Source organism: Triticum aestivum, chromosome 4B, assembly GCF_018294505.1.
Source record: "Triticum aestivum cultivar Chinese Spring chromosome 4B, IWGSC CS RefSeq v2.1, whole genome shotgun sequence".
Taxonomy (NCBI): domain Eukaryota; kingdom Viridiplantae; phylum Streptophyta; class Magnoliopsida; order Poales; family Poaceae; genus Triticum; species Triticum aestivum.
In genome coordinates this window covers 125,238,368-125,262,863 of record NC_057804.1, presented here as the reverse complement: position 1 = coordinate 125,262,863, position 24,496 = coordinate 125,238,368, and the positions used below count along the sequence as shown (strand labels likewise).

The 24,496-nt window shown below is 41.3% G+C and overlaps 1 protein-coding gene across 1 annotated transcript; it reads right to left on the bottom strand.

Annotated features, from left to right (window-relative positions):
* Positions 1–13,804: 13,804 nt before the first annotated feature.
* LOC123091413 (protein SHORTAGE IN CHIASMATA 1 homolog) lies at positions 13,805–22,421 on the bottom strand. The gene is made up of 10 exons (XM_044512914.1): positions 22,041–22,421; positions 21,792–21,875; positions 21,616–21,699; positions 21,462–21,518; positions 21,286–21,378; positions 18,772–20,726; positions 17,761–17,968; positions 15,972–16,703; positions 14,256–15,854; positions 13,805–14,171 (listed from the first exon to the last, which is right to left on the bottom strand). The coding sequence occupies exons 1-10, from the start codon at positions 22,332–22,334 to the stop codon at positions 14,055–14,057; spliced, it is 5,223 nt and encodes a 1,740-aa protein (XP_044368849.1). The 5' UTR covers positions 22,335–22,421; the 3' UTR covers positions 13,805–14,054.
* Between the last annotated feature and the right edge of the window lie 2,075 nt (positions 22,422–24,496).

Sequence of the window (24,496 nt, the reverse complement as noted above, 5' to 3'; positions counted from 1 at the left end):
CAAGGAGGACCATGAAAACCTAATTCCACCTCCGCAACCTTCTGTATCCGCGAGATACCATCTTGGAGCCTTCGCCAGCGCTCTGCCGGAGGGGGAATCAACCACGGAGGGCCTCTACATCATCTCCAAGGCCTCTCCGATGAGTTGTTAGTAGTTTACCACAGACCTTCGGGTCCATGGTTATTAGCTAGATGGCTTCTTCTCTCTCTTTGAATCTCAATACCAAGTTCTCCTCGATCTTCTTGAAGATCTATTCAATGTAACTCTTTTTGCGGTGTGTTTGTCGAGATCTGATGAATTGTGGGTTTATGATCAAGTTTATCTATGAGAAATATTTGAATCTCCTCTGGATTCTTTTATGTGTGATTAAGTTATCTTTGCAAGTCTCTTCGAATTATCAGTTTGGTTTGGCCTACTAGATTGATCTTTCTTGCAATGGGAGAAGTGCTTAGCTTTGGGTTCAATCTTGCGGTGTCCTTTCCCAGTGACAGCAAGGGCAGCAAGGCGCGTATTGTATTGTTGCCACTGAGGATAAAAAGATGCGGTTTATATCATATTGCATGAGTTTATCCCTCTACATCATGTCATCTTTCTTAATGCGTTACTCTGTTTTTTATGAACTTAATACTCTAGATGCAGGCAGGAGTCGGTCGATGTGTGGAGTAATAGTAGTACATGCAGGCAGGAGTCGGTCCACTTGTCATGGACGTGATGCCTATATACATGATCATGCCTAGATAATCTCATAACTATGCGCTTTTCTATCAATTGCTCGATAGTAATTTGTTCACCCACCGTAATACTTATGCTATCTTGAGAGAAGCCACTAGTGAAACCTATGCCCCCCGGGTCTATCTTTTATCATATAAGTTTTCCATCTACTTTTATTTGCATCTTTTATTTTCCAATTATATCATAAAAATACCAAAAATATTTATCTTATCATATTATCTCAATCAGATCTCACTTTCACAAGTGGCCGTGAAGGGATTGACAACCCCTTTATTACATTGGTTGCGAGGTTCTTGTTTGTTTGTGTAGGTGCGTGGGACTTCTGAGGAGCCTCCTACTGGATTGATATCTTGGTTCTCAAAAACTATGGGAAATACTTACGCTACTTTGCTGCATCACCCTTTCCTCTTCAAGGAAAACCAACGCAAGATCAAGACGCAGCAAGAAGGATTTCTGGCGCCGTTGCCGGGGAGGTCTTCGCTCAAGTCAAGACATACCAAGTACCCATCACAAACTCATCTCCCTCGCATTACATTATTTGCCATTTGCCTCTCGTTTTCCTCTCCCCCACTTCACCCTTGCCGTTTTATTCGCCCTCTCTTTCCCAATCTCCTCTCTCTTTTGCTTGTCTTTTTGTGTGCCTGTTTGCTCTTATGGCTTTGCCTATGAACTCCGACCTTCATCTTAGAAGGTTGGAAGAGATTGAATTGAACATTAGAAGTTTTATGATTTTACAATTTGAGCATAATAGTTTCTTTAGAAAATAACTTAAAGAACAAAAAAGCTTTTTGGAGTACATGAACAAAGAGCTTGATGATATGTCTAAAGAATTTTATGGTTTGAACTCTCAAATTACTCGTCTTGAAAAATCAATAGCCCAAATTTCTGATAAGCAAGCCACCTTGGTTAATAAGATGGCTGCCAAACCAGAAGGGTTAAGCGAAAATAACGATGAAGATCTAAAAGTTATTGATGTGTCCCCTATTAAATCCTTGTTTTGCAATATGAATCTTAATAATGATGGGACTGGAGATGAGTCAACTTTAGTTAAAAGGCGTCCCAATGATTCGGAGTTTTTAGATCTTGATGCTAAATTTGGTAAAAGTGAGATTGGGGAGGTCAAGACTTTAAATAGCATTGAACCTACTATTATGGATTTCAAGGAATTTAATTATGATAATTATTCTTTAATACATTGTATTTCCTTGTTGCAATCCGTGTTGAATTCTCCTCATGCTTATAGTCAAAATAAAGCTTTTACCAAACATAGCGTTGATGCCTTGATGCAATCTTATGATGAAAAACTTAATTTGGAAGTTTCTATACCTAGAAAACTTTATGATGAGTGGGAACCTACTATAAAGATTAAAATTAAAGATCATGAGTGTTATGCTTTATGTGATTTGGGTGCTAGTGTTTCCACGATTTTGAAAATTTTATATGATATTCTAGGTTTCCATGATCTTGATGATTGGTCTTTAAATTTGCACCTTGCGGATTCCACCATTAAGAAACCTATCGGAAGTATCAATGATGTTCTTATTGTTGCAAATAGGAATTATGTGCCCGTAGATTTTATCGTTCTTGACATAGATTGCAATCTTTCTTGTCCTATTATTCTTGGTAGACCTTTCCTTAGAACGTTTGGTGCAATTATCGATATGAAGGAAGAGAATATTAGATTCCAATTTCCATTAAGGAAAGGCATGGAACACTTCCCTAGAAAGAAAGTTAAATTACCTTATGAATCTATCATGCGGGCTACTTATGAATTGAGTGCCAAAGATGGCACTACTTCGATTTATCCTCGCTTTTATGCCTAGCTAGGGGCGTTAAACGATAGCGCTAGTTGGGAGGCAACCCAATTTTATTTTTATTTTTTATTTTTTGCTTATGTTTAGTAATTAATATTTCATCTAGCTTCTGTTTAGATGTGTTTTCATGTTTTAATTAGTGTTTGTGCCAAGTAGAACCTATAGGATAACCTATGGTGATGGTTAATTTGATTCTGCTGAAAAACAGAAACTTTGCCTGCACGAAAATAATTTTAGTAATTCACAGAAACGTGATTTTGCGTTGATTCTTTTTGATGTAGATCAATAGACAAATTTTCCAGGACTTCATATTTTGGTAGGATTTTTAGAGTTCCATAAGTATTCGAGAGTTACAGATTGCTACAGACTGTTCTGTTTTTGACAGATTCTATTTTCGTGTGTTGTTTGCTTATTTTGATGCATATATGGCTAGTATCAAGGGGTATGAACCATAGAGAAGTTGGAATACAGTAGGTTTAACACCAATATAAATAAAGAATGAGTTCATTACAGTACCTTATGTGGTGGTTTTTATTTCTTGCACTAACGGAGCTTATGAGATTTCCTGTTGAGTTTTGTGTTGTGAAGTTTTCAAGTTTTGGGTAAAGATTTGATGGACTATGGAATAAGGAGTGGAAAGATCCTAAGCTTGGGAATGCCCATGGCACCCCAAGATATTCTAGATAACCAAAAGCCTAAGCTTGGGGATGCCCCGGAAGGCATCCCCTCTTTCGTCTTCGTCTATCGGTAACTTTACTTGGAGCTATATTTTTATTCGCCACATGATATGTGTTTTGCTTGGAGCGTCATGTATGATATTAGTATTTTCTTTTCAGATTACCACAATCATCCTTACTGTACACACCTTTTGGGAGAAACCCACATGATTTAGAATTTATTAGAATACTCTATGTGCTTCACTTATATCTTTTGAGCTAGATAGTTTTGCTCTAGTGCTTCACTTATATCTTTTGAGCTAGATAGTTTTGCTCTAGTGCTTCACTTATATCTTTTAGAGCACGGAGGTGGCTTAATTTTGTAGAAATTGTTGATCTCTCATGCTTCACTTATATTATTTTGAGAGTCTTTTAGAACAGCATGGTATTTGCTATGGTTATTAAATTGGTCCTAGAATGATGGGCATCCAAGTTGGGTATAATAAAAACTATCATAGAAAGTGAATTGGATGCTATGATCAATTTGGTACTTGATAATTGTTTTGAGATATAGAGGTGGTGATATTAGAGTCATGCTAGTTGGGTAATTGTGAATTTAAAGAATAATTGTGTTGAAGTTTGTGATTCCCATAGCATGCATGTATGGTGAACCGCTTTGTGATGAAGTTGGAGCACAATTTTATTTATTGATTGTCTTCCTTATGGGTGGCGGTCGGGGACGAGCGATGGTATTTTCCTGCCAATCTATCCCCCTAGGAGCATGCGTGTAGTACTTTGTTTTTAATGTCTTGTAGATTTTTGCAATAAGTATATGAGTTCTTTATGACTAATGTTGAGTCCATGGATTATACGCACTCTCACCCTTCCACCATTGCTAGCCTCTCTTGTGCCGCGCAACTTTCGCTGGTACCATACACCTTCCTCAAAACAGCCACCATACCTACCTATTATGGCATTTCCATAGCCATTCCGAGATATATTGCCATGCAACTTTCCACCGTTCCATTTATATGACACGCATCATCATTGTCATATTGCTCTTTGCATGATCATGTAGTTGACATCGTATTTGTGGCAAGGCCACCTTCATAATTTTCATACATGTCACTCTTGATTCATTGCATATCCCGGTACACCGTCGGAGGCATTCATATAGAGTCATATCTTGTTCTAAGTATCGAGTTGTAATCTTGAGTTGTAAGTAAATAAAAGTGTGATGATCTTCATTATTAGAGCAGTGTCCCAAGTGAGGAAAGGATGATGAAGACTATGATTCCCCCACAAGTTGAGATGAGACTTCGGACTTTATAAAAAAAAGAAAGGCCAAATAAAAAAATGAGAGAAAAAGAGAGAAAGGACAATGCTACTATCCTTTTTACCACATTTGTGCTTCAAAGTAGCACCATGATCTTCATGATAGATAGTCTCCTATGTTGTCACTTTCATATACTAGTGGGAATTTTTCATTATAGAACTTGGCTTGTATATTCCAATGATGGGCTTCCTCAAAATGCCCTAGGTCTTCGTGAGCAAGCAAGTTGGATGCACACCCACTTAGTTTCTTTTGTTGAGCTTTCATACGTTTATAGCTCTAATGCATCCGCTGCATGGCAATCCCTACTCACTCACATTGATATCTATTAATGGGCATCTCCATAGCCCGTTGATACGCCTAGTTGATGTGAGACTATCTTCCCCTTTTTTTCTTCTCCACAACCACCATTCTATTCCACATATAGTGCTATGTCCATGGCTCACGCTCATGTATTGCGTGAAAGTTGAAAAAGTTGAGATTACTAAAGTATGAAACAATTGCTTGGCTTGTCATCGGGGTTGTGCATGATTAAATACTTTGTGTGATGAAGATAAAGCAACAGTCAGACTATATGATTTTGTAGGGATAACTTTCTTTAGCCATGTTATTTTGAGAAGACATGATTACTTAGTATGCTTGAAGTATTACTATTTCTTATGTCAATATGAACTTTTATTTTGAATCATTTGGATCTGAACATTCATGCCACGATAAAGAAAATTACATTGAGAATTATGCTAGGTAGCATTCCACATCAAAAATTATGTTTTTATCATTTACCTACTCGAGGACGAGCAGGAATTAAGCTTGGGGATGCTTGATACATCTCCAACGTATCTATAATTTTTATTGTTCCATGCTATTATATTACCATTTTGGATGTTTATGGGCTTTACTTTACACTTCTATATCATTTTTGGGACTAACCTACTAACCGGAGGCCCAGCCCGAATTGTTTTTTTTTTTGCCTATTTCAGTGTTTCGAAGGAAAGGAATATCAAACGGAGTCCAAACAGAATGAAACCTTCAGGAGCGATCTTTTTGGAACAAACGTGATCCAGGGGACTTGGAGTGGACGTCAAGCAACAAAGGAGGCGGCCACGAGGGTGCTCGGCGCGCCCCCACCCTCGTGGGCCCCTCGAGCGTCCACCGACCTACTTCTTCCTCCTATATATACCCATGTACCCTGAAAACATCCAGGAGCACCACGAAAACCTAATTCCACCGCCGCAACCTTCTATATCCGCGAGATCCCATCTTGGAGCCTTCGCCGGCGCTCCGCAAGAGGGGGAATCGACCATGGAGGGGCTCTACATCATCTCCAAGGCCTCTCCGATGAGTTGTGAGTAGTTTACCATAGACCTTCGGGTCCATAGTTATTAGCTAGATGGCTTCTTCTCTCTCTTTGAATCTCAATACAAAGTTCTTCTCGATCTTCTTGGAGATCTATTCGATGTAACTCTTTTTGCGGTGTGTTTGTCAAGATCCGATGAATTGTGGGTTTATGATCAAGTTTATCTATGAGAAATATTTGAATCTCCTCTGGATTCTTTTATGTGTGATTAAGTTATCTTTGCAAGTCTCTTCGAATTATCAGTTTGGTTTGGCCTACTAGATTGATCTTTCTTGCAATGGGAGAAGTGCTTAGCTTTGGGTTCAATCTTGCGGTGTCCTTTCCCAGTGACAGCAGGGGCAACATGGCGCGTATTGTATTGTTGCCATCAAGGATAAAAAGATGGGGTTTATATCATATTGCATGAGTTTATCCCTCTACATCATGTCATCTTTCTTAATGCGTTACTCTGTTTTTTATGAACTTAATACTGTAGATGCAGGCAGGAGTCGGTCGATATGTGGAGTAATAGTAGTAGATGCAGGTAGGAGTCGGTCTACTTGTCATGGACGTGATGCCTATATACATGATCATGCCTAGATAATCTCATAACTATGCGCTTTTCTATCAATTGCTCAACAGTAATTTGTTCACCCATCGTAATACTTATGCTATCTTGAGAGAAGCCACTAGTGAAACCTATGGCCCCCGGGTCTATCTTTTATCATATAAGTTTTCCATCTACTTTTATTTGCATCTTTTATTTTCCAATCTATATCATAAAAATACCAAAAATATTTATCTTATCATATTATATCTATCAGATCTCACTTTTGCAAGTGGTCGTGAAGGGATTGACAACCCCTTTATTGCGTTGGTTGTGAGGTTCTTGTTTGTTTGTGTAGGTGTGTGGGACTTCTGAGGAGCCTCCTACTGGATTGATACCTTGGTTCTCAAAAACTAAGGAAAATACTTACGCTACTTTGCTGCATCACCCTTTCCTTTTCAAGGAAAACCAATGCAAGCTCAAGACGTAGCAGGCCTCTAGGTGGCCCCCTCTGGTTAATTCTTGCTCGAATATTTTTTATATATATTCCACAAAAATTCTACGTAAATTTTTAGGTCAATCCGAGAACTTTGATTTCTGCACAAAAATAACACCATGGCAATTCTGTTGAACGCATCGTCAGTACAGGTTAGTTTCATTCAAATCATGCAAATTAGAGTCCAAAACAAGGACAAAAGAGTTTGGAAAAAATCAATACGATGGAGACGTATCATCAACCCTCAACTTGCAATTGGTTTTTGTAATTTTAGGTTTCCCGGTTGCAAGTCAACCCTTGATTCACGGCTGGGGGTGGGAGCTATTGTAGTTATAGTTGCCCCAGTTACAAGTCCACCCTCGACACGTAACCATGGCCCAATCCATTTTTAAGCCAGTTAGAAGTCCACCCTCGACACGCAACTTGGGACAGGGGGGGCCTTTTTGTACTAGTTGCAACTCCATCCTCGATGCACAACTTAGGTCTGTCCTATTATTATGCCAGTTGCATGTCCACCCTCGACATACGACTGGGCCCGACCCATTTTTATCTTAGTTGCAAGTCCACCTTGACGCGCAACGGGGGGATTCTTGTCCTAGTTGCAACTCAACCCTTGATGTGTAACTCAGCCCCACCCTTTTTTGTTTCAATTGCAGGTCCACCCTCGACAGGCAACCGGGCCCGATCTATTTTTTGCCCTAGTTACAAGTACACCCTCGACATGAATTTTGTTGGGAGGAGGGGTAGTGTTTTATGATGATAAAATATCGAACCATGGTATGTTATACGTTTGTTTGGGAGCTAGCTTTTTTTTGGGGGGGGGAGAGGGGGTCATTGTTGCATGTTCATCATTAACTTGGAACTTTTTCTCGATCCTCTAATCCTGTTGCATGCCCTTTTTGACACACAAATGTGTCTGGCCTAGTTGCAAGTCCATTTTGTACACCCATGTTCGACACGGTTTTATGCTAAACAAGAAAAGTTAAATACTTTTGTTAGTACTAAAGATAAGTAAGAAATATATGGATCAAGCTTTTTTTTCTCCCTCTCTTACGTGGCTAAGCCCTACAATTCATTTTTGAATTTAAATGTTTTTTGTTATGCGTGGGATACGCAGGGAAGAAAGCATGTCATCACACCGGTGCGTGCATTAGTTGATCCTTAGATGAGCGTTGCATGTGCATGCATGTCATTGTACGTGCTAGTACATGCAAATATCCAAGGACCAAGGTATAAAAGGCAGCATGACGATTAGTGCATACAAATACACACTAGAAAACTAAAAAGGTACACCGTACACTAAAAAAGTTCAGTTTTGTTAAAAGAAATGTTAATTGTATATTAAAAAATTCATCCTACACTAAAAGGATCATTTTGTATAACATAAATGTTCCGAATATTCAAAACATGTGCCCATTTTCAAAATTTGTTCACAAATTCAAAAAATGTTTATGTTTTCATAAAAAACGTTACGTTTTCATAAAATGTTCAGGAAATTCCAAAAATCTTCCCATTTTTAAAAAAATTTGTTCGTTTTTGGGAAAGTGTTGAGGTTTCAGAAAATATTCGAATTTTTCAAAAAAATCCCATTTAAATAAACTTTTGGAGATTTAAAAAATTGTTCATGTTTTCAAAAAATATGTTTTACAAAATGTTCGGATTTACAAATGTTATTCATAATTTTTTTTAAATCGGCATTTCTAAATTGTTCAAATTTTTTCAATAAATATTTCAAAAAATGGTTTCAAATCTAACGCTGATGTGAGTCCTTAAATATTTGTGATGATCAATTGTCACAAACATCCATTTGTTCTTCTGGCAATAAGACACGTCAAGAGTCGGAGCTTGGGAAATCAATTCCTGCTTAACCGTCCTTACCTTTCATACGACTTTTTTTGTTTTTTCTAAATGAAACAGCGCCCTTACAAAATTTTCTCGTGTGCTACAAGCCAGCGCACTTAAGGTGTGTTTGGTAGCATGTATGGACCTAGCCTAGTTGTTCTCCTCTCATACATGCTGAGTGTAAACATGCTGAGTCCATGCAGTTGTTGTTGTTTGGCAGCGATGTATGCGCTAAGACATGCTGAGCAGAGACTTTGTTTGCCAGCCTGCATGTGTTCAGACATGCTGAACAATTTCAAATTCTAATTTTCTGAATGATGAACAAAATTGAAACAACATGAAAACAAATTTAAACATATTTTCATAATTTAAACAAAATTCGAAATACTAAAGATTTTTCAAAATTATTTAAAATTTAAAATTCTGAACATATTTAAAATTCTGAACTTTTGAAAATTTGAACAAATTTTGAATATTTTATAATTTTTTTTGAAATTCTGTTTTTTTCCAAATTTCAAAAACTTTTGATTTTTCTAAATTCTGAACCTTTTTAAATTTTTGAAAACATTTATTGAAAATTCAAACAAAATTTGAAATACAGAACAATTTTTTGAAAATTAAAACAATTTTGAAATTTTAAACATTTTCAAAAAATTGAAATTCTGAACGATTTCGAAATTTAAACAATTTTTGTAATTCTAAATATTTTTCAGAAATTTGAACAAATTTTGAAATTATGAACACTTTTTGAAAATATAAACATATCTGAACGCGATCCGGTGGATGGGGACGAGGGTTAGGGCCAGCATGGCTGCCTTCATGCACCCTGTTTGGGGTGCATGAGATGAGCATGGTTGAGAGCCCTTTTATGCATGAGATGGGCATAGCTCAGGTGAGCCCGTGCACCCTACCAAACAAGCAAAAGTGGGTCGGATTGGGAACTTTTGCCTCATACACCCTACCAAACACACCCTTAGGTGCTTAGCTGTGTACCGGCCTAGTCGTTGACGCACCTAGCTTGTTTAGCACCAAAGGACAAACTTGGCTGGACAACCATCAAACAAAGAAAAAAAAATCGAACCAGCGAGAAAAAGTTGTCAATGAGAGGCCCACGACATCATGTTAGATGTGAGATATTATCTCGCATCTAGATGTAAGATAGACGGGCCCATTTTTTGAAAACCCAAAGATTTTTTGAATTGTTTAACAAACTAGCCTTATAGACAAAAGGATACGACTCAAAAGGGTGTGTTGCATTTGTATACAACTATGAGATTTCAAAAAAAGGCGGGGAACTAACCCAATGGGTTGGGAACTAAAAATCATATAAATTATGTTTTTTTTAAAGACACATGCAAACTTGGGTCCCTCCATCGCTTGTATATATTTTTTAAAAATGGGTCGAAGATGGGCTTGCAACTGAGATATTTGAAAAAATGGTTGGGCCAAAAAATAAAAAAATAAACAATGTTGAGAAGCTAAAAAAGGCAAAAGGAAAAGAAAAAGTGGGGCTAGTAATTATAAGGGTCGGTGCTCACAATTTGCATATTAAAGATGGAATTGTACTTGGGATAAAAAGTGGTGGCTCACCCAGTTGCAAGTTGACGTGAACTTGTAATTGCGACAAAAAAAACTTGAAGCCCAGTGGCAAGTTAGTAGTGGAATTGCAACTGGGGTGCAGAATAAAAAAATGGACAACCTACTTGCAAAAACAAGGATTGTCTTGTAACTAAGGCAACTAAAAAGGTCAAAAAAGCCTGATTGCAAGTAGAGGGTGTACTTACAACTAGGAGTGTTGAATAAAAAGGGCGCAGTGCTAGAGTGTAAGCCGATGGTGGACTTGCAAACTGAGGCGACAATAGAAACTTCGAGCCCATTTGCGAGTTGATGGTGGACTTACAACTTGGATGAAAACAAACTACGGGCCCAGACACGAGCCAAGGATGGACGGTGGACTTGCAACTATGACAACTATACAAAACTACGACACCAGTTGCGAGTCGAGCATGGAGTTGCCACTGGGACAACTACAAGCCTGGTTGCGAGTTGAGAGTGGGGTTGCAATTGGGATAAAACAAACTATGGGCTTAGTTACGAGTCGAGGATAGACTTGCAACTGGGACAACTACACAAAACAATGATACCCGTTGTGAGTTGATGTTAGACTTGCAACTGGGATGAACTACGGACCCAGTTGCGAGTCGGAGGGTGGATTTGCAGTTGAGACAACAACAAAACTATGGGCCTAGTTGCAAGTTCAGAGTGGACTTGCAACTGAGACAACTACTAAACTACGAGTCCAATTGCGAGCCAAGGGTGAGCTTGCAACTGAGGAGAAACAAACTACAGGCCCAGCTATGAGTCAAGGCAGATTTGCAACTAGGAAAACTACGTAAAACTAATATACCATTCGCGAGTTGAGGGTGAATTTGCAACTGGGACCAAAACAAAATACAAGCCCAGTTGTGAGTCGAGCCTGGACTTGCAACTAGGATGGACAATAAAACATATACCCAATTGTGGTCGAGGGTGGACTTACAACTGGGACAACTATGAGCCCATTTGCAAGTTGAGAGTGAATTTGCAACTGGGACAACTACGAAATTACGAGCCCAGTTGTGAGTCAAAGATCGACTTGGAACTAGGATAAAACAAACTATGGATCGAGTTGCGAGTCAAGGGTGAAACTGCAACTGAGGTGAAAAACAAGACAGAAGCTCTAGTTGAGAGTCAAGGTTGCGTTTGCAACTCGAACAACCACGAAGCCAATTACAAGATGAACATGCAACTTGATCGGACGAATTGTGTCCTTCTCACCAAGAACATAAAAAACCAAGTGGACACAACAGACAAATAACACAACACACACGAAAACGGTCAGCCCAAGGTACAAAGGTCACAACCAACCCACCCATAACAACGTTATAATGTTGAGCATTAGCGAAGACAAAAAGTATTGTTAAAAGGATGAAAAACATATGCATAAAAGATGCTTAAACCGCATTATGAAATGATGAATAGCTGAATGTGCATGTGCTATCATTTCTCTTTTCCGAAAAAAGGAAACAATGTAGCCGAAACAAAACACAAGTGGACACATCTTCTTGTGGAGGCAAAAGAGAGAGCACATGTGGCCCACACAGGAGGTGACCAACGCCACATTCCAACAAACAGAAAAACATAAAATGCAACCCAACAAGCACACTTCGCGAGGACGAGGATCTCCTATGAGCGTGACCATGCAGCGCGACTTCACGAGGACAATGCACACAAATATTGGCAATCAGATTGTACAGTTTAAAACTTAGATGTGACATAACTAAAAATCATCTAGTTGAAATTTATAGCAAAAATGAGAAATCTGACGTCAGATTTTTAGGCATCGCAAATCAAACATCTTTTATGAAAATTTATATTGGCGCAAGGAAGGCAAATTTAGTTTGAAAGCAGGACAATTTCCTGACAAAAAAATAAATCAAGACAGATTTACAATGCTCGCCAACTAATGTTGCCATCCTCGATGAACATAATGTGCCATGAAAAACATTCGGTTTGCCACGCCAGAAAATCTGAAGTTCACTGAATATTCATCTCTTAAAACGATTAATTTTATCTTAAGCACCAATATTTACTTGTGTAGCACACCCGCTTCACCTATGCTGTAAAAAGCAAACACCGGTGCCTAAGTAAAAACTGGACAAACACAGCTTTAGGCCTTGGGAACCTCTCCTAAGTACTTCCTCTGTCCCAAAATAAGTGTCTTAACTTTGTACTAGCTCTAGTACAAATTTATACTAAGCTCAAGACACTTATTTTAGGACGGAGGGAGTATCTTCCACTGTGCCCTAAAAGAAATATCTTCCATCCTACCAGGCCTAAAGCTTGTTGCATTGTACTGTACTATATGATCTTCGTAGCTACAGTTACTACCAAAACGCTAGAACACCATGTGGAGATTGGCCACGGTTCGGCTACTCCATCGTCCTGGGCACCTGCGTCACGGGCTGACTGCTGTTCCCGTTCCCACCCCCCGTCGTCGCATCGTTCAAAGCGCCCTGCGTCACGCTCCCGACAGGCGCCGCGGGAAAAGCGGGAGCACGCACGCCCGGATGAAACGGCGGGCGTCCTTGGAACCGCCCCGGCGCGGGCGGGCGGGGCCGCTTGGCGATGGGCCGGCCTTGGACCGGGCGGGGAGCGAGAGCGAACGGACGTGCGAAGTCGCGCGGAAGGAAGCGGAAGTGCTGCCTGGCGAGCGGGCGTTCCTGGAACGGGGGCAACGGTCGTTCCTGGAGCGGGAGCGGCGCCGACGGGCGTCTCCGCAGCGCGTGCGGGGGCAGCTCGCCTATGGCCACCAGGTACTCGGCGGCGAGGCGGCCGGCCTCCATGAGCACCTCCTCCCTCCTTTGCGGCGTCATCTGCTGCTGCTGCGGCGGCGGCGGCGGCTGGCGGTAGGGCGGAGCATTGGGCCCGTCGCGGAAGCCGGCCCACCCGCCGTTGCCGCCGTACGCGCCGGATGGGGCCGTACTGGGACGCGGGTCGTAGTAGCCTCCGTTCTGCATCTCTCGATCGATCTTGGTCGCCGAGTGCAGAGCTCGGTTAATTTGAAGCGACGCAGACGACGATACGATCCAACTCGACGCGAGGTTAGCGTCGCTACGAGGGCCCATGGTGATTTAAAAGGCGCGCATAAAGATGAGCCGGGTCGGGCTCGGATAGTCGAGTACGAGCCGGTGACGGGTTGGAGAAGTTGAATCTTGCGCAACGTGAACACTTTCAACTCCTACCCGTAGCTGGAGTATGCAGAATTGCAGAGGTCCCCGATGCACGCGTGCAATTTTTGGGTTATTCAGCACATCCAGTCAGGCAACAGTGGACAAGGGGGAAAACTGTACTAGTGGTTTTGCTTTCTAAACAGAAATAACTGGAGTATAAGCTTGAGAAAGCGAAACATCTTTTCAACACAACCACTCAAGTGCAAAATCAGATCAAACTCCCTGAACTCATCGAATGCGCAAACACCAGACCAATCTTGCAGGTTGAACAGGACAAGCATCAACATTTTCCCTCTATAAATGACAAACAATGACACCGTATTCGCTGGTTCACCCTCGATGTTTCGAAACAAATTGTGGTGCCAGTGTGACAGACAACATACATTGTTACTTTGTGCACATTCTATCTCCAACAAAGTTCACCATAAAAAAGAGTGTTGTTAAGACACATTTTCATGGGATATATGATATATCTACCAGTTAAAACATCACTATTTTGCATCAGGTACCGACGACCTCTGACAATCTACGTACCTTCTTCCCGGTATCTTTTCCGGAAGCCACACTCAGCACCAGAGCTATTTGGGTCTCTCCAGACCAACTTGCTTTGCTTCTCCTTCCCGTATGTTGCAAATGAAAGTTTCTGCACAAACTCAGCCAGATTAATTTATGCATATGAAACACTAGCCGTTTTATAATTATGACATCAGAGTCTGTTTGCATATACCTGTCTGGCTCTCTTGTCAATGGGAGTCCACGATGGATATATGGACGGCTCTATCCTGTTTTCGTGACTTACACTTGGTTGCATCTTGAAATCTTTTCTTGCTCTATGGGTATGTGCTTTAGTTCCTTCTCTGGCTTTCTCATAATGCCGAGTCCCAACAGGTGGGCTCCGGTTCCTCAAAGGAGCGTCTCCATCTCCTCGGTATCTGAAGGATCCAATAAGTGGAGGATTTATGATCTTAGCGGCCCCATCCCTCATCCTTGAGTTTGACATCATTGCTGATGTATTACATCTTGATCTCTCCTCACGTGCTCTTCTTTTTTCGTTCATTTGCCTGAGATAATCAATTTCCCAGCTTGAGCCATGTGGAGTTGCATGAAAGCCGGAATGCTGTTTCAGAAAAGCAAGTGAACTTCCTGGATCATGCATTATTTCCTCTCTTGGCTCATGATATCTGCTGCCCACATCATTTCTGCAAGAGGTTGAGGCAATATCCCCATGTACATGACCCTTCTGCATTATTTCCTCTGTTGGCTCATGATATCTGCTGCCCACATCATTTCTGCAAGAGGTTGAGGCAATACCCCCATGTACATGACCCTTCCAAGTGTCATGTGCACCTCCTGAAATGTCCCAGTAACCAGTATCATCGTTGATCTCTAATGCAGATGGAAATACTGGATGACTGTAAGCTTTGCTGAATGATGGTCCGCTTGCGGGAAAAGAGCTTTCCATAGGTTCTTTACCCCCTGATTCCGGTTGCCAAGAGAAGTCGTATGTGTCCACCATATTGTTAACCCTTCTTCGGTTATATTCCCTCGTATCTGCAGTAAATCCATTGCTGATGTGATCACCCATGATCTGATTGCCAATTATTGCCTCAATATCGTGCTTTCTTGGCAGACAAGAGACCCCTTCACCTCCCCTACTCAAACTTTGATCGAACATAAAGACCTCTGGGAGCTGAGGCGTTGCATCCTCCGCGTCGGAGAACCTCCTCAACTTAGGCTGTGGGAATACATTGTTATGTTCTACATAATCACCAGGCAATTGGTTTAGAGGATCCGGATGGAGGGGATCACTAGTTGGTACTGCAAAAACTTGAGAGGCGCACCTTTTCCTTTTACTTGGAGACTGCAACAATGCACTACAGATGTCTGAATCTACAGAAGAGCCTTCAGTCATCACAGACCTAGATTCACCTAGCTCACCGAATTTGCACAAAGCATTGAACAGAGAAATGCTCTGCGGGGACAACAGATACTTCTCAACAGCCTGTATACGACGCTCATGTGACCAACTGAGGAACTCCACAAGGCTGCTTCCACAAGAAAGCATACTGTATGCAGACAAGGGATTGATTGAAGGGAATTTTGTGAGAAATGATTCAGCCAAGCTTTCTGATTCAGGTATATCTGGAGAAGGAGCTTTATTCAACATGTTCACATTCCTAATGCAACTGAGAACTATCTCATCTGTTAACTTGGGTGTGCATGAGAAGAATATCTGCACGTTCATCATCAGACTAGCAGCTGCAGCATATAGAGAATCAGATGACTCCATTACAGCAGAAAGAGAGTGAGGTTCACCTTCAAAGACCTGCAAAAGTAGAAGCAACGAAACTGTTCAGTAATTGCAGACATAACTCAAAGACAGGTATACCATGATAACCCTATCAGGTAAAAGCAAATATCTCAGGAGTTCAAAACCAATTACCATTATACAACCACAGAAACAGAAGCTAATTGACATCAGAATGTTGGTCGCAATGATCTCCACAAAATTTGTTATACTAGATGTCTCTGCCGATGCTGTTAATTCATTGCTCCCAAAGATTTTTGTCTCAAACCATACTAGGCAAGCTGCAGTACTGAGTATTAGGTCCACAGGAAGATCAACGTCTCGTTCCACAACCTGCATTCCTCCTTTCTCCAAAGATAGGATCTGCTGATAAGATGATCTCCGAGAGAAAAGCATATTCTTTCCATGACTTCCAGTATTTACAACAATCGCCGGGGTGGATAATCTTCCTGGAGTGAGGCGGCCAACTTTTACACCGGAAGGCAAGTCAGTACCAGATAGATTGTCTTGTGGGGCCTTTATCACATTTGCAGATACAGAAGAGGTAGAGCTGCTCTTCTCAACTGCAGGCACAAAATGTTGTGAATGGAGGATAGTTCTTTTGCTCAACATTTCCTCTCTGTGCCGCTGTTCAGCTGTAGGAACAAAATTATGAGCATCGACAAACTCTTTCTCCAAATTTTCTTGTTTGAGCAGTTGATCATCTGCAGGCAATTTTTTTGTTGAATCAGCAGTGCTATATTTGCACAGATTTTCCTGCCGTACTTGCAACTGATTAGTTGCTGGTATAAAGTTCAATGAATCAACAATACGCATCTTGTTCATCTTCTCTTGCAGATCTTTCTGAAGTGCATGCAAAACCGTATCCTGCACATAATCAGGACGGATCTTATTTCTTCATAGGCATTTATGTTTTGAGAGGAGATCATTTACTGCCCCATCAACCATTGGTAGCATCCATAATGAGGGTCTCAAAAAAAATTCTGAACAATTCAAATGCAATGTACACCATCCACAAGATCTGACATGTAAAGCCCATGCTCAACAAAACTATGCAGCCACTGAAAACTTGAGTTAAGTGACCTATAATTGTTTGAATATTTCCAGTTGCTTATTTCTGCAAATTTTAGTGAGATATGCCAAAAAAAAGGTTGCATTATTTTGTAATCATCTACTCCTTTCGTTCCAAAATATTTTAGTTCTAGGTTTGTATTAAGTCAAACATCTTTAAGTTTGACCAAATCTGTTGAAAAATATACCAACATCTATAACGCCAAATTAATTTGATTAGATTCATCATAAAATATGTTTTCATATTATATATATTTGAATTTTAATATTAAAATATTTTTCTATATACATGGTCAAACTTAAAGAAGTTTGACTTAGGACAAACCTAATGACAAGAACAACAAAGTCTTTAGTCCCAAACAAGTTGGGGAAGGCTAGAGCTGAAACCCATAAGATCTTGCAACCAACTCATGGTTCTGGCACATAGATAGCAAGCTTCCATGCATCCCTATCCATGGCTAGTTCTTTGGTGATACGGACTCCTCCCATGTGTTTGGTCTACCCCAACCTCTCTTGACATTATTAGCACGCTTTAGCCGTCCACTTAGGACAAACCTTGAACTTCAAATTTTTTGGAATGGAGGTAGTCAATTTTCTGTTCTGGTCTGGAACTGACTAGAGAGTATAGAGTTTATCCAGAAGAAAACTGAATTTCGTCGGATACTAGAATTACTGAACTAAACAACAACCAATGAGTATCATTTCATATTTAACATGTGCATGGTAAAACAGTAGTAATTCCAAACAGCTTGACCAACATATGGTAAAATGAAAACAGCAATAAGTTCCTAACATCATGACTAACATATGAAGATCGAACTAATGCAAGTGTGAAGAAGTAATCGATAATCACCAGTGTGGCTCTCAACTCCTGGTCAGTAGGGTTGTCCTCAACAACTGCAACCGAAGGATCTTCAACATCCACTTTGACATAGAGGAAATGCAGTTGTGGAAAACTATCTAAATTAGGAGCCAGAGACAACAAGGTAGATAATTTATCTGGACCTCCGTATTCCAGTACGATGCCAAACTCACTGAAAGGGAATGAAGCTGGAATGTTCCTTCAAAATTGAGACCAAAATAAAATATAATGAATAATTGATAACAGTCACACTAAAATCATGATGCGTGTAGAAAGAAAAACATCTACCTAGAAATACAAATGAACTCAGCTACAAATTTTTGGGAGGGCAGTTTAATCATCAATGGGAAAAAATGCATAGGAAAAACAGAAGCCTCAAAAGTATTTAGGGAGGGCAGTTTAATCATCAATGGGAACAGAGAATGCAAGATGGCTTGATAAGGACCAAGGGATAGATCCTTCTGAAAAATACAAATCCTTTTAGAAATATGCTTCTAGAGTTGTAAATTCTGTAATCTGTCTAATCAGTTAGAAACGAAAGTCAACAAACAATTGGGCATGAACTTTTATACAACGCATACATGTGTTTGCTCACAAAAAATGAAAACAAATCTAGTCTTGGTTCCAGTGAAGTTCAAATGTTGCGAAGAATTCAGCCTGTTCAAAACTATAACCATTATTTGTGGTTTCTTGTAAATAAATCGTCCTGACATTTGGATTTTTTGTAAGCATCCGACAAGAAAAACAAGTGGAGTGCAATGCAACAACAAAAGAGCTGATTTGATTCTATACTTATATGAATTTCCTCTTGGTGGTTTACTCATTCTGTATGCTAATTGGGGACATTTTGGTAGTGCTCGCATGAATTTTTTCATAAAGATTGAGTAGCTTAGTCCAAGAACCAGATTATTTGCTTCTAGAAGTAACTTGGTTTGTAGTAAACACTGTAAAACAAGAACTGGAGCAGATAACTGGCATGATTTGTTTATCATGCGTACTTACTTATTATCTAGCAGAATGCAGTCTGATTTCGGCAATCCTCTGAGCACCCAAGTTGTAGGGTTTGGCTTGTCCACCGGATCTAAATAAGCTGCAGCAGGGTCTTTTCCTAGCTCAACAAATGTCATCTTAATCGAAGTTAATTTTTGACCCAATGGCAGCCAGAAAGCTGTATCAGCAACTATAAGGATCTGTTGGCTGGTGTGTGTATTAGATCTCAGGATCATTTCAATGTCATGCAATGATGGGTGAGAGTCAATCTGATGCTTCTCAGCTTTCGACAGTGCTTCACCAATGAAACTATGAATATTTCTTAACCTCTCAGGAATATTTTCAAAGCTTCCAATCAGGTTGCTTATGTACAGATGGCCAGCATGCAAACCAAAGAAACATAGATAATATGCAGCCTGTTTTAATCCATAGAGTACAATGAGTTCCATCTTATCTTCATGTTTACAGTGATTATCAAAGCCATTTGAACCATCTCCAGTTATCAGTCCAAGAAGCTTCTGCTTCGAAATGCTTAAATGCCCATCCGAGAAAGTATGCCTCAAATATGCACTTTCTTGCAAAGCAGTTGTATAGCTTCTATGGATGTGTTTGATAAGGGCTCGGATAGAATCTGAGAGGCTGACAGGATGAATTTCTATGAGCTTGTCAACTTTAGGCCTGCTTGGAAAAGAAGTTGCTTGTTCATTTAAAGTAGGGATATCTAAAGTAGAAATATTTTCATCATTAGTTCCTCTCTTGGTGCCGCTTCTGACATTCAAGTAGAAATTTATGTCACTGGATTGTGACATTGACTCGAATAAGGAAGCTGCCTTTCCTGAACTTGGCTTTTCCATGTGGCCGTGGCCTCCAGTATCACTTTCTTGTCTGTATTTTTGAGCTGTTTCCACTACAGGAGGTGGATCATGAGGTAGAGGGGTAGGCACATAAATATTGTTCTGTTTGTCCTCATCTTGGTGTTTTGCACTTGTCCAAAAATACTCAAGAAAATCAAAACCAAGTGCCGATGTCTGCTGACAATTGACTTGCATCTCAGAATTTAACTGGCAACTTTTTACCTCCTCAACCATGCTTGCATAGGTAGAGGATATCTCCCGGTTGCATGGAACTTCCAATAAAAGATGCCAGTCCAAATAAATTCTGTCGGCTGCAGAGAGTGAATGAGTTTTCAGGGAGCAAAGTACTTCTCCCATGGAGGGGACCATAGACCTCAGTGTCATATCATCATCAGATAAAATAGGTGTAGGTAGTGATCTGAATGTATCATCAACCAGCACCAACTCAGAGCTAACTACTGATTCATAGAAACGCCTTGCTGGATTGAAGTCGTCTTTGAATATTTCATCAGATGTATTCAGCTCAGCTGCATCTGACTGAACAAGCATTTTGAAGAGATCCTCTGAAGGGAAATCAATGATCTGTGCTTCTTCTAAAAGAACTGAGCAAGGCAAATCTGAAAAGGTGCCATCAGGCTTGAGAGGGTATAATGCTGAGTTTCTCTCAAGTAGAAGATTATCATTGATCCTCACAAGATCCATTTCTACTGCAGCCCTAACCGTTATTGGTTTATCTGCTTGATAGTCTGCACATGGGACATCTTTGGAAACAAAGGCCAACATGTCCATATCAGTTGATCTTGAGAACTCAGTTGAGTTCAACGCTGGATGCTGAACTTGTGCTTCACCCAAATGTTCAACAAGGTTATGAAAAATATTAGACATCTCTGCCTTAGTGGGACACCCATTAAGCTCCCAAGAATGCCTATGAACCTCCAGTAGTGGTATTGTTACACCACAATCTAATGCTGCAATCTCTAAAAGGTTAATATTCCTTGCAGACAAATGTTCCTCATCATTATGCTTCACAGGGATTTTCTCTACTTGATAAATTGAATCCGCAAGTTCGGTTGGATAGCTTAATGTCATCTCAGTGTCAATATCAATGAACTCCTACGAGAAATTAAAACAGAAGATGGGATTGTGAGCAAACTGTATTACTCCCTCCGATCCACATTAATTGCCGCAGATTTAGTACAAAGTTAGTACAATTTTTACTAAGTCTGCGACAGTTAATATGGATCGGAGGGAGTAATAAATATCATGATGCTTTGAGTTAAGAAAACACAAGGGAAGTGAACCGATAACATACTAATCACTAATTGGTGGGTGCAAGCAACTTCAACTGCTATGCATAACAGATATGACTTCATGGTAATCACAGATATTGTTATATATAGTGCAGAACAGTGTCGAGATGGATATAAAGTTTTACTTTTGAAGCAACTGTGGATACAGAAGGTACAAGGGAAACCTGCTTCACACCATTACGTATGTAACTGTAACAGTACGCAGTAAAAGGAACAGCAGTATCACAAGTTCACAGCCATTAAATTATAAGCACAATATCTTGATCTGCCTCTTATAACTAACTGCAGCTCCAAGCACAACATAGATTCTGCAACAATAGACTGGTAACTGCTTGAAATTTTGATGAGATGATGTAAAGTACCAAGTGGATTTTCGCATCTGGAACACCAAACAATAAGATGACACCATCACCAGACTCGTCACCACCAAAGGATGCAACGTGTCCTTCCAAAATCTTAAGTAACACAAAAACAACAAACCTTGAGCCATAACAATGAAATCACAGGAAACTTGACCGCATCAATGAACGAAGCTTACCTGAGGGAGATCGACCTCTACAACCTCAAATATGTGCTCCTTCAGCAGTTCCCATCTCTAACATCACCACATGCAGAAACCAGTAAATCACACAGTAATCTCCTACGGAACAGTCACAACACAAAGGAACAGCATAGGGACAAACTTCAGTCACCTTCGTGTCAGTGGAGGTCCCCAATCTATCTGACCTGGATCCGTCTCCCTTCCCATCCTTCTCGCGGCTAATCTCGTCCAATCCCTTCAATAAACACAAAATTGTTCACAAATGTTACCCGAAGAGAAGAGGGAAACCACGAATGCACGGAATACAAGCATAAAAGCTTCACTCACATCAGGGATTTTGAATGCAACAGACTCCCTCAAGCTAAAACCCTTGCGATACCCGCCCCTGTCGTAGAGGAAATCATCCAATCCCTGCGTGAAGCATGCAGGCCGTTGCAATTCACAAATGCCGCACGAATTGTCTCACGGAGTAACCAAATTAACTAGTAAAACCATACGAAGCGCCTCCAATCCGAGCTACTTCGACCAAACCAACACGAATAGAAAACGCGAACCACCGTAGGAAAGCTGACTCACCTCGTCGGCGGCGGGGATAGCCGGTGCGGGAAGGGCCTGCGGAATAACGGCCGCGAGGAACTCAGATAGCGCGGAGGATATGGGGAGAGAGTCGAGATCGTCGCCCGGGATGCTGACTGCGGGGAGGTCGGCCGCGGCGGGGAAAGGGAGGGGGAACGGGAAATGCGGATCGGGCGGAAGCGAGGGGACGGGGAGAGGAGGGAAGCGCAAGGACGCTAGGGTTAGGGCTTGATCCGAACAGGAGGCCGCCGACGGCGGGGAGAAGTAGTCGGCAGCGAGGAAGCGAGTCCGCATTGGGAGGAGGGGAACGAAGAAGTGGGAGGAGGAAGACGAGTGATTTTGGTTTGAAATGTCGAGGCGCGTTTGAATCTCGTTGCGTTGTTGCTATGGTGCTCTGGCCGGGGGCTTTGGATGTTGTTTCAACGTGGCAATGAGTATCCACGGCCCGCGAACCCCACGGATAAAAACTCTAGGACGATGTTGGGCCCCGGTCGCATTCTAGCCGTCAGATCGGTCCGTCTCGAACCGTTGGATCTTTACCTAAACAGGTCGTCTTGTTTCTCTCGCGAGCGCGTACGAGAAAAGGAACCCCGTCTCGCCGGCAGCATGCGTTCTCCCTCGTCGCTGCCCTCCTCGTCTCCGGTCGCCGCCCTCGCCGGTCGTCTTCGCCGGCCGCCCTGGTCGCCGGTCCCAACCCTCGGCGGCCGTCCTCGTCATCGGCTTCGCCCATGCAATGGCCCACCCATGCGGTTGTAGCTTCCGTAGCAACCGTTGTAGCTCCGGTGGCGACGACCGGAGCTCAAATGTGTGCTCGTCGACGCTCATCCCCCGCTTGCAACAAAAAAATGAGTGCTGGGGGAGATGCCCAGTGCTGCAACCGACGACGGAAAAAGCTACAATCGCTGATGGAAAAAGCTTCAACCGACTATGAACAAAGTTTCAACTCATACGACGGAAAACTATGAACGACCAAAGAAAAGTTGCAGCAGGTGACAAAAAAAGGTTCATGTGGCGACGAAAAAAGCTTCATCCGACGGTGAAAAAAGCTTCAACTATGGAGTCGTAAGCCATGGACGACAAACGAAAAGCTACAACCGGCACTGAAAAAAGCTTCAAATTTATTGTCTTAGCTATGAACCCCGCGACGACGATGACGTCGTTTTGCTGCAACCATAGTTGGTTTTGCTACAACCGGCGTTGGAATTTGCTACAACCATTTTAACAGCTACTTTGCTGCTGCTCCGCCGAGCTCCCACGCCCGCCCATGGCCATCGTCGTTGCGGTGCCGTTCCGTGAGGGAAAAGGTTCAACGGTTGCAGCTTCGTGTGTGGTCGATTGCAGCTCAGGCGTGCTCAGGTCCGACGAGGCAGGTAGAGCTTCGGTGGCGCGGATCCGAGCAGATCCGACCGAGGGCGTCCAGATCGGCTGATTCCCGTTGCCGCGGCGTCCTGGAAGGCCTGCAGGCGGGATGGTAACAATAGGGGCTTGAGAACGAAGCAGAGAAGGAGACAGAGATGAGCGACAAGAGAGGAAAAAAGAGAAGGAGAAGGATAGGAGGGACGTATATCGTGCGGGCCCTTTGACCGCATGGCGCTTGCGTGGACGCGTGACCGGCCGAGCGCTCAACCGGCGCGCCGTTCGCAAACGTTTGCCAAAACTCTATTAGGGTAAGGGTTTAAAAAAATCATGAATTTATAAATGGGAAAAAATTATACTCATAAAATAAGCCGGGTACGCGTAAGAGAAGGTAATACCCATATCCGCATACAGGAATGCAACCGCTAGCTTCGACCCAAAATCTCCTCCCCTTATCCATGTACATGATCTTGTTTAAATGTGTTGATTTTGTTTTGTGAACTTATAATTTTGTATCTGATTTTGTTGATCTTATTATATAGTCTTCTTCATTTGATCATTTCGAATTAGAGGCGGTAGATGTAACTCCAATAAAAGAAAATTAGAGAAAATTATGTCCTTCTTGTTTGTGTTGTAATTAAAAAAAAAGAACATATGTGAATATTTCTCTAAGAAGTTTGCGTACAAGCTACTTATACTCATTCATGAATGTAACTGGACATTGTTTGGTGTCATCTAGTTCATGCTTATTGTTATTCACTTTTGAAAATAAATACCATCCTTTTTATTCCATCACACAACAAACCTTAATATATATTTATATATATATATATATATATATATATATATATATATATATATATATATATATATATATATATATATATATATATATATATGACGATCGTTTGGGGCACCTAGGTGTCCAGGCTTCTTGTCTTTCCACCACTAGATTACATTTAGATGTGTGTTCTAGTATTGGGTATATGTTTGTTAACGGTTTATTCCATTTGAACCCGCTGATCAAAATAATTATGCCATAATCACTAATTCAATGCGATAAATACGATCGCACACACCATGCATGGCAACGTTTCAGG